We start from the raw sequence: 11,056 nt of genomic DNA, 5'->3' as shown, positions 1-11,056 counted from the left end.
CAAAATCAGGGTTCCACAGGCTTTTTCCCTGCGAGCTCTCAACCTCGCACTCTTGAATTGTGATAACCTCTTGGTGTGGAGCTCGACCATCTGAATGTGAATGCTCGGTAGAGGGAGTGGTCGCGAGTCTTTTCCTTTTAAAGACAAGCCCTAAAGTAGTCTGCTCGTTTGGGTCAGTTGGAGTCTAGGTAATTACAACTGGAGATTTCCCTTTTTGAGCCAAAGAATCCTTAGGCAGGCTAGCATCCGCCCTCATCTTTCTAGTGAACTCAGCCAGCTCAGCCTTGCTGATGTTGGAGAGCATGCTATCTGCAAAAAAAGAAAAACGGATTAGTGGCAATGATATAAGTTTTTTTTGTCAAAGGTAGGAAAAAAGGAGTACCGGTGTGGGCTTTCAGGACATCGGGGAGGTATTCTTTGGTCACTAGAGTGGAGGTATCAAAGACAGCTTTTGAACTTGTCAAAAATTCGCAAATTCCTTGGTCCTTTGGAGACAGATCTTCTAACCGTCGAGCACTCTGGAATCTAGGGTTTGGTGTCCAATACAAGGGAAAACCGTTCAATAGGGACGAATCTCCTGTTGAAGCTCGAATCTTGAGAAATCGACCTTTAAAATTTTTGTAAGACGATTGGAAGAGGGTAAGTAAACCTCTCCTAGGGGCACCGTTTAGGGAAACCCACAAATGGTGGCCTGAGTGCTTGGCCTAAAAAAGGTAAAAAAAGACTTTCATAGTCGGCAAAATGTTGAGCTATTTGGATGTAGCTGGGCATGAGCTACGTTTAGCTCGGTCAATAGTTACTTTGCAAAAATGGATAGGGGTAGACGAAGAAGGACCTTTTTGTAGAAGGTAGCATAGAAAAAACAAAAGGGACCATCAGGGTCCGATGACTCGTCACAGCATATCGGTTCCCCTTCCTTACACTCTATTGTTTTTACGAAACCCTCATGTTTATTACTCAGAACACACTAACCTTCCCTTAATTCTCTAATATGTAAACGGGCGGTATAGTAAGAGGTCTCTTTAAGGAGTTCTTTCTTAGCCCAAGGGTATGCAAAACTATAATCCATCGTCGGAAGCAACTAAAGCATAAACACGAGCATAATACAAATGCAATTTAGGACAGACAAAATGAATGGAATGTAAATTAAAAATGCATTTCTCGTAATGCAATCAATAAGCTAAATGATGATCGTCAGTAAAGTTAGGTGGGAAAAGAATACCTGGTGTGACGGTGATGTGCGGTGGCGCGAAGGTGAAAGAAGAAGTTTGGAAGGAAGTTCCAAGGAAGGTTTAGAGGCAAAGCGATGAAGAAGGTTGGGGGTAATGTGATGAAAATGAAAAGAGAGGAATGTATATTCAAAAGAGGAAGATGAAGCGGTAGTGTTCCCCCACCGTTGATGCAGGTGTCATGTGTACGCTCCACGTTAGTAAGGTAAGATATCTTTTCGTGAGACACTTCGGTAACCGCGTCCAACTACCCACTGAGAAAACTTCATGTCAGCCACCAGTACTGGAGAGCCTCTTCACCTTGTCAAGCTCGGCTTGAGCCTGTGGGGCTTTTGTACTGGTCAAACGTGCTCGGGTCCTCAGCCCAAACACTTAAGCATAGTAAGCTCGGTTAGACAAATTATACCCAGCTCGGTTTGACAGGTTATACCCAACTCGGTTTGGGGAAGGTATGGACCCAATGACAAATTATGGGGTCGACCCAGATGTTGTGTATACTATAGGAAAAAGATAATTAAAGAAAAAAATAACAGAAGGAGTAGCTGAATTAGTAAAAGGGTATATATCTTTTAAATACAAATAAAAGTTGTTAGGGATGATGTGGCATTACACCCGAAAATAAAGGTACACGTTAAGAGAATGTTCTTACGGTTGAAATTATATTCTTGTTGTTGATATTATATTCTTGTTGTTGAAACAATATTCTGGTTGATGAAAATCGTTTAAAGAATGTCTATAAAAGAGGTTTAAGACCCCGAGTAAAGGTAAACTTTTATGAATTTGATACTAATACAAATTTTTAGTTTGAATGCTCTCACTGACTTGATCGTTGGAGTGTGATTAATAGATGGAGTCCCCTTCGTCACAAAATGTCTTCAACTCGGTTCAACACCCAAGCAAAATTGCTTCAGCCAAGAGTTCACTTCCAAACCCAACCGAAGTCAACCGGCAAGAACATAAAATATAATTTATTAGTTTATATATTATTTTCAACTAAAGTGTTTATGTTTTCAAAAAAATATTAATGAAAATATTCTTTATAAATTAAATAAAAAACATTATAAATTTTAAATTATTTGGTCAAATATAAAAAGAAAATGAAAGAAAAAATTATGTATATGTATATTTCAAAATCCATACAAAAAATTTCATGTGGAATTTATAAATAAAATAAAAATTGGATAAATATAAAATTATTTGGTACAAAATAAAATTATTTTGAAAGCAAATATTATGTATATTTATACTTTAAAATTCATGCAAAATCTCATGTGAACTTTTGTTTTCAAATTAAACTAGCGGAAAACTTACCTACGAATAAAAATTTCATAAGAAAATTTACCGCGTTTTCATAATTCGCAGTAAACTAACTTGCAGAATAAAATTTTGCAGGAAAATTACCGCGGATCTTTTCTGCAAGAAAGTTCACAGGAAGATTTTCTGCACATTTTGTTGCAAGAGGAAAAATTCTTAAATAACTCTTTATTCAGTGACAAATTAGAGAACTCATTTTTTACTAATTTTTATATAAAATTCAAAGCTCGACAAAATGTAAAATTTTAGTAGTTTATATTAATTAGTCACTTCAAAATAATGTACCCAACAACCAATCTTGAACCAAAATAAAGGGTGTTTAAAAGCATATAAAAGGGACTCCTACATGGAAGCAAATTCTCCCTTTATGATTATTTTACCTGTATTGGTACTATTGCATTTCTAGGCTCTGAAAATGGCACAATCAAGCATATTTTTGTTTATTTAATTAACCTTAAACTTGAATCTTATGTAATCTTTAAGATGGTAAAATATATAAAAGGGAAGCACTCATGATAACAGAAGCACTCTGAGTATATTATTTCCTTTATTCGCAATTTCACCTTTATCTTTTTGAAAACATGTCACTCTTTATAGTACTGTTTGTTACTCATATTCTTTCCTTCGAGGGTATGCTATGAATTTTTCATGAGAGAAAACATATGGGCCACAAAAGCCACATGAATTTTGTACTATGTAATTCACTATCTTTCTTTATCTATACTGAAGTTAGTTCATCACTATTTTGGCTTTGCATTTTAACTTGCAGTGCTTTTCTTCACTCTATAAATACACATTGTTGGCTTTCAAATATTTGTCTAAATACTTTGAACACCAACATGTCGTCTAAGCAAGTTTCCAGCAACACTGTTCATCAGGAGAAGCTCTTGCTTAACCCATTTGAAGTCAATGACGATCAGATGTTGGAGAAAATCTACATGACTCATTTCCATTGTGTTGAGAAGTATGATGTTGGATCTCTTTATAGTATTGCTTCAAACGTTATCAACCACTCAATTGAAATTGCTGATTTGATCAAGGTAACTTCAACCACTTCACACTCTTCTATTTACAGTGCTGTGCACCTCAAGCACAAACATATATATTCTCATTGAATGCAAATGATTGTGCAAAGCATTTATTGATTCCAAGCTCAACTTATCTAGTGTATTGGAATGGTCCAATTTGTTATCTATGGATTGTATGTACAATTTTGGAGACAAAAAATCAGGATCTGAATTGCATTTTTTATCCCATTGTTGAGATATTTGTTTCTGTAATGATTTGTATGTGACTAGCAAATGATTGTAAGTTCTTTTAAGTATTTTTCAATTTTATGTACAGGAGAATGGCCAACAAATTGAACAAGTCAGAGAAGAAAAGGATCCATTAAACTCTTTCCCTCGACTCCCTACCTTGAAGCGAATTTCTTGTCAGGTAAAGGCAGAATTAAATTTAAAATTTCTTTCAAAATAGTATGAAGTTATTTAACCATGAGTTAACTCTGATTTTTCAGAACAACTAATGATTTCTCTGAATTAAAAGCATACATTTCTGTAATACATAATAAATAAACTCATCAAAGTAGAAATACTAAATTTGAAGCATCAAATAATATATGGTAACAATTTTGGGTGTTGACACTAGCACTTACAGAAAAAACAGAACACAGCTTCATGTTCAGACTGAAATTGATTAAGTTTATAAAAGAGTGAGATTTAACAATGGGTTGCAGATGATTTGCACGGCTCGTGGAGAGCAATATGCGCATCAAACAACAATGTTGATCCTTGAACAGCTGAGAGATTATTCCTGGGATGCAAAAGCAGTGATAGCTCTTGCAGCTTTTTCCCTTGAGTATGGAAAGTTTTGGCAACTTGCCCCTATTCCTCGAGACAAACTTGGAAAATCATTGGCAGAGTTGAATGGACTTCATAGCCTGATGGAAAACCTACAACAACTAGCTAACTTCAACAATTTGGTGAAGAAGGTGATGCAAGTAGTTAAATGCATCACTGATTGGAAGAAGCTCATTACTGGAGAGTATAACATAAAGGATGTGCCTTCTATAACCGACACTTTGCATGAGATTCCTGTTCTTGCCTACTGGACAATTAGTACCTTGGTCACTTGTACTAGCCACATTGATTTCTTGGGTGACAAGTAAGCTTCTTTTATTAACTCAAAATAATGTCATGCTATAAGACAAATCAACAACCAAATTTCATCTTGCCAAGCCAAATCAGTTACATAGATTGTATGATATCATTTGACTTGACACTATTAATTACAAAAAAATCGAAATATTATATTATGTGAGATTGAGAGCAAGCCATGATATTACAAATTGGTCGTGAGTTCGAATCCAGAATCAAGCTCTATGCAAGGTTCTTATTGTTAATGGTGACATTTCTCTCAACAACTTCTTCCAATATCCTTTTTAAGTAACTCCCTTTATTATAGGATTATAGAACATGAATCTTTATTAAGAAGTAAACTTTAAGCTTAATTCAACCTTAGAAAATTAGTTTATAAGGTGAAGTCTGCATTCACTTATATACTATGAAAGATCTTTATCTTTAGTTGATATTGAATCTCTAATAATCATACCACTCCAATATCTTCTTTGATACAAATCTCCATTCAATAAGGGAGAAAGAGAAAAAGTGAAGTTAAGGGAACCAACAAAAAGAATGGTGTGTACTCCTTCAAGTTGCTTTTTGTGTCTCTCTCTTGTAACATGTAATTGTCGTGTTAATTATTGACATGAGAGGATCCAAATCTGCTCTATGTATATTAAAATTTTGTATAATGACTCGTAATTGCAAATGCTTGGATTCAGGGGTTATAGATATGACTTATCCAAATTTGACTATAAGCTGGACTACATTCTCAAAAATTTCACGGAGCATCAGGAGAAGTGCAACACACAGATAGGTTAATTATGTGTTCAGTGCTTTTACAAATCTTTTATATGAACATTAGAAGCATGTTTCCCTTAAATTCTCTGAACTATTAAAGGGTGATAAATTGAACTACAATAGGGTATAGAGGTAAATGTTCTTTGTGTTGATTGCAGGGCGAATAGAAGATTACTCAAAGCGCAAGGATATTATCAACAATTCCACTGAATGTGACATTGTAAAATATTTGGAAGCTCTTATTATCCCTACTGATCCTCAGGATCCAAGACCTATAGTGTATAATGTTCTTACTGCAAAAGAGGTATCAATTAAAGAAATGTCTTAAAATATTCTATCTTCACTGCTACTATTTTCTTATACTTTAGTATTAATCGAATGTGTATAGAAACTAAAAAGATGATGTCTTTAAAAGTAAGAAATAAAAGTTAAAATAAAGATAATGAGTGATTAAACTCGGTGTAAACAAAGGGTTTAATCATTAAAGTAAAGTATCATAGTTTTGAGTAAAATAACAAATTCATTGTGCATTATTATCTCCTTGACTTATATACAGGTTGGAGTTGGAGTGTTTAAGAACAAGCATGTCTTGTTGTTCATTTCGGGCATTGACAACATTGAATATGAGACTCAGCTTTTAATATCAATTGATGGTAAATTGAAGGAAGAGCCAAGAGAAGTAGAAGGTTACATGAAAGATGATTTCAGTATTTTGTGGATCCCCATTGTGAGTGTTTGGGATGAAGAGCAAAGGAAAAAGGTAGAAAATATTACTGAGGTTGGGTGGTATGTGGTGAAGGAATTCAATTTCCAAACAGGTATTGATCTTATCAAAGAGGTATTCAACTACAAGGATAACCCCATTATCTTGCTGATTAGCCCCCAGGGTAAAGTGGAAAACCCTGATGCAAAACAAATTATTTCCATGTGGGGGATTGAGGGATTCCCTTTTAGAACCTCTGATCACACCCGACTTACTCAGCAATGGAATTGGTTTTGGACTGAGATGAAGAGCCTCAGTCCAACAATAAGGGAATTGGTAAGCTCCACAAACTAATGCTTTTTCTATTTGATACATGTATGTATTGAGAAGTAAATTTTAACCTTATAAAACTGACTTAAAAGGTGAGGTTAACACCAACTTATATACTATGAAATGTCTTTATTTTTAGTCGATATTTGTTGGACTGATCAGGCCACCTGTTATCGAATCACACCCATAAATATATAGTCTTACGCACTGGCATGCAATAAGAATATCTCATAGTATATAAATGAGTGCAAACCTTATCTTATAAATCGATTTTATAAGGTTGAGTTAGGCTTAAATCCTCTTCTTAATAACACACATAATTCATTGATGGCTGTTTTCTTATTGTTGAATTCTTCCAAATAATCTGCCACAGTTGTACCAGTGCAGTGCATCCAAACAAGTTATTTAAGTTATTATATTACCTCTACATGTCACACAAAATGGAATCATGTTATGATGCTTATTTACTAACTATATCTTTAATTAACAGTTAAATTTCTATGCTAAATAATTTTATCTGTGTTTTTTATGTCCATAACTCAGAGCAATAGGGACTGTTACATCTTCATTTATGGAGGTAGCAACACCAAGTGGATTGAAGATTTCACCGCAGCTGTGGAGAAATTGAAAAATAATGGAACTTTCAACCTAGTGGAAACCACAATTGAGTCCTATAAACTGGGAAGTGAGAGCCCCAAGATCGTTCCACGCTTCTGGATCACCATTGACAACTTGCTTGCCAGCAGGAAACGAATAAAGAAGGGTGGTGAAGAAGTGAAAGACTCCACAACAAGAGAGATTCAGAAATTGTTGTTCCTCAAACAAGATCCAAATGGATGGGCCATTCTTACAAAAGGGTCTCACGTGAAGCTTCTAGGTCATGGTGAGGCTATGCTTATAACTGTCAGAGACTTTGAAGGTTGGAAAGCGAAATTGGACCATGAAGTGAGCTTTGATGTAGCTTTCAAGGACTACTATGAGAAATGCAAGGTTAAGACTGTTCCTAAAAAATGTGAACATAGGGAGTTTGCTAATTACCCCACAGATATTCTAGCTCACTTACCATGTCCAAATAAGTGTGGACATGAAATGGAAGTAGCTTCTGTTAAATACCAATGTTGCCATGGTCATGAAACCAGTGACATTGCCTAAGACAATATGCATGCATTAAACAACTCTCACATCCTCAGTGGCTTAAATTTGTTTCCATTTCATGCATTAGACTTCTTTAAGTTTGGTTTAAATTTGATTAGTACATAATGATTTTTGTGCCTTTTGTCTTAGGTGGGTATTATTGAGTGAATTGTTTCGAAAGAGAATAACTAGTTCTGTGCTCTTCTTGATTGTGCACAATCATATTCAATCCCTTTTTGCTACTCATGCTCTTTGACTCGGTTAAATATAATTGTGTTCCTTTATTCAGTTAACTATTTGACTCTTGATTCAGGACAAGATTTATATATTGTCGAAACAAAAAATTCAATTAAAACAATTTTAAAACCTTTTCATCATATTTTAACCTTTTAAAAACAATTTTTATGGTTAAGGTATATTCTTGTGATTTCTTTGTGTGAAAGACTCACAAACACATGTAATGAAAGTTATAACATTATCACCAAATAAGTTCTCAAAAGACTTGATTTTACTCTTCAAATCCAACATTTCGAAGTTAGCTTCTCTTAAAAACATTGCAAAAACCATGACTCTTCCTTCAAATTCCATTGCATCCAATCATCCTCCCCATGGAAGTTGCTTTTGTTCTTCATTTTCTACAAGGAACTTCATCAGTGTCATTGCCCATCAAAAAGTTACCACCCTTCAACTCATCTAACGTGGTAAACTAGTCCCTCCAATAACTCGTGTAAAAGGAGCATTTAGAATCCAACCCTAACCTATTAATTAATGGTTGTCTTGAAAGGATGGTTAACACCATGTCATCATTAGAGGACTCCGCCTTATGAACTATAGCTTTCACCTAATCTTGCTTCTCCAATCTTGGACAATCATTCCTTTAATGCTCCAGCTACTTGCAATATCCACAAATGTCTTTAGAATTAACCTTATTTTTTTCAACTTCATGACTTTCTAACTCATAAGATGATGCAACACCCTCATATTGATGGAAGAGTGTCTTTATGTTGAATTGAAACTTGAATTTGATGGTGGCGGAAGCTTATGGATGAGGCATGCAAGGATCTCACTTAGAGAGTTGGACTCCTTGAAGGTGCATGTCATGTGTGGAAAGTGAGTGGTGAGGTCATCTCACTTGAAAGGTGAAGAATGAAGATCAAACTTTTATCCCAGGAAGACTAGGAGACAAGAGTGTAATTGGCACAAATTTGGCAGCAATTCACTCATATGATTAATCTTGCAAATACATGAGCCAAACCGTCTTATTTATAGTGTTTAGAGGGCTGAAAATTCAAATGAAAATGGAGGGAAATTCAAATGAACTTCCATCCAAAAAGTGGCGCCTAATGAAGCACATGGGAGGGGCGTGACTAGTGTTGTACGCTCACCCCCTCTATGGGCTTTGTAGACCGGCCTTGGTTAATTTAGAGGTTTTAGAAACCCTAAATTTACCTAGGTTGGTGTTTTAGGTGTCAAAATTAATTCTAAGAAAAAGTACAAATAAAGTTTCTATGCTAATTTTGACAAGAAATTAAAGTCTACTCTACACTAGAGTTTATGGCATTTTAAACATGTATAAGAAGGTTTCTCTGCCATCAGTAGTAGCCTCCAGTCTTCTTGGATCTTCTTGGCCATAGCTCTAGTGGTTGGCCCAAATCTACTCTTTGGTGGGCTTGCATTTGGACTTGTGCTTAGGCCTCTTCCATCACATATTCTTTCAGAAGAAGTTCCCTTAACTTAAGACTAGACAATCTCTTCAAGTATAATGCAATCCTTCCCTACATTCAAAGAACTTACCAAGTTCTCATAAGATGAAAAGAGAGAGAGAAATGATAACAAAATCATTGTTGCATCTTCATCTTCTACCTTGACGTTGATGTCTCAAAGATCCATCAATATTGAATTGAGATCAAAATGAGCCTTGAGTGACGTACCTTTCTTCGTAACCTGAACAACCTCCTCTAGAATAGAATCTTATTGCAAATAAACTTTGTCATGAACAACTTATACAACTTTAGTCAACGTTGTTGGAGTTTTCTCCTCTGCAATCTAATAAAGAACCTCATATAACAATGATATAAGCATCATAAAATTAGTCATTTTCCTTTAAAAGCTTTAGAACCTTCCTCTTTGTGTGTGACATGATTTCGAAAAGTGGTGTCTACGTCCCTTTCTCCTTAAGCAAGGCTTTGATCTTGACCCATAGTTTGAAATTGTTATTCTTGTTGAACTTCTCGATCTTGGATATGGTACTCATCTTCTTAGAAAATTATCATAAACACAAAACAAGATTGAATGTAACTCTAATACCAGTATTGTGCACTTAGTGCTTAAATGAGCCCAAAGAACAATGAAATACTGCAATATTGATTGTTAATCACACCAAAAGAAACTACAAACAAAAAAAATATAAAGCAAGATAAAGATGAATAATAATATCGTATTAATAAGTGTTACAAAAGGTACGTTGTTGTTCATTACTGCTTTCCTTTTTGCAGTATTAGTTTCCCCAAAATAAATCACTAAAGAACTGACCAAGACAGCCAACACTTTAACTTTCACTAAGGGTGTGTTTGGATTAGGGAGGGGATTTGAGGGAGAGGATTTAGAATGATTTGAGAGGAAAGTGAGGTTGTTTGGATTGGGGTATATTAGAGTAGATTTGTGAGGAAAGTTTATTGAAGTTTGTAATTGATGTGATATTGGGAAAGATTATTTTAATTTTTTAAAATGTATAAAATGTAAGTTTACAAATTTAATAAATAATAAATTTTTAAAAAAATTATTAAAGAATTTATTATAAAAGAATTTAAAAATATATATTAGAATTAAAATAATTTAAAATAAAAAATTAATATTAAATTAAATAAAAATATGTATTAATAATTAAAATTAATATTTTATTTATTATTTATTTTATTATAATATAAAATTTAATATTAATAATTAATAAAAAATTATAAGTGTTATATATATATATATATATATTAGAATATAGTTTACATATATAATTTATTAATTTAAAAAAAAAATAGTGCCACGTCATCTTTCTCCACAAATCTTCTCAAAAGAAAGAGAAAAATTTAAGGCACAAAAATTACATCATTTTTCGGGATTTTACATTTTTTTTTTCGTTTTTCCAACTTTCTGCGCTCTCCTTCTTTCTTTGCTTTTCCCCGCCTGGATACAAACAGGCCCTAAGAGAATCCGTAAGATCTGCACTACTTGTTCACCCCAATTAAAAAATTGAAATCTCAGTTTAAAATGTATTTTTATTTTATTATTGGTGATTTTGAATTATTTTTTAATCTCTTTTTCTTATTTTGCATCATGCGAAAGGGAAAAGGATTTGGTATAGTCCACATGCCTTCTGCAGAATATGTGGAAGACAACAATGAAGAATATGTTGTGGAAGACAACAATGAAGC

At 34.1% G+C, this 11,056-nt stretch overlaps 1 protein-coding gene across 1 annotated transcript; it reads left to right on the top strand.

The window, feature by feature from the left end:
• Positions 1-3,273: 3,273 nt before the first annotated feature.
• On the top strand, positions 3,274-7,873 carry LOC137831047 (protein SIEVE ELEMENT OCCLUSION B-like). Its single transcript, XM_068638554.1, has 7 exons — positions 3,274-3,583; positions 3,888-3,980; positions 4,279-4,706; positions 5,386-5,480; positions 5,623-5,768; positions 6,021-6,503; positions 7,041-7,873. Exons 1-7 carry the CDS (start codon positions 3,383-3,385, stop codon positions 7,647-7,649), a joined length of 2,055 nt encoding a protein of 684 aa, XP_068494655.1. The 5' UTR covers positions 3,274-3,382; the 3' UTR covers positions 7,650-7,873.
• The last annotated feature ends 3,183 nt before the right edge of the window (positions 7,874-11,056 follow it).

Source organism: Phaseolus vulgaris, chromosome 6 (assembly GCF_000499845.2).
Source record: "Phaseolus vulgaris cultivar G19833 chromosome 6, P. vulgaris v2.0, whole genome shotgun sequence".
NCBI classification, from domain to species: domain Eukaryota; kingdom Viridiplantae; phylum Streptophyta; class Magnoliopsida; order Fabales; family Fabaceae; genus Phaseolus; species Phaseolus vulgaris.
The sequence above is the reverse complement of the archived record's forward strand: the minus strand, read 5'-3'. Positions and strand labels throughout refer to the sequence as shown.

Bases quoted from the DNA above. Each gene is read 5' to 3' on its own strand.
- LOC137831047 (XM_068638554.1), top strand. From the start codon at position 3,383: ATGTCGTCTAAGCAAGTTTCCAGCAACACTGTTCATCAGGAGAAGCTC. The intron at 3,584-3,887 runs GTAACTTCAACC...TTTTATGTACAG, and splicing joins AAATTGCTGATTTGATCAAG to GAGAATGGCCAACAAATTGA. The intron at 3,981-4,278 runs GTAAAGGCAGAA...AATGGGTTGCAG, and splicing joins TGAAGCGAATTTCTTGTCAG to ATGATTTGCACGGCTCGTGG.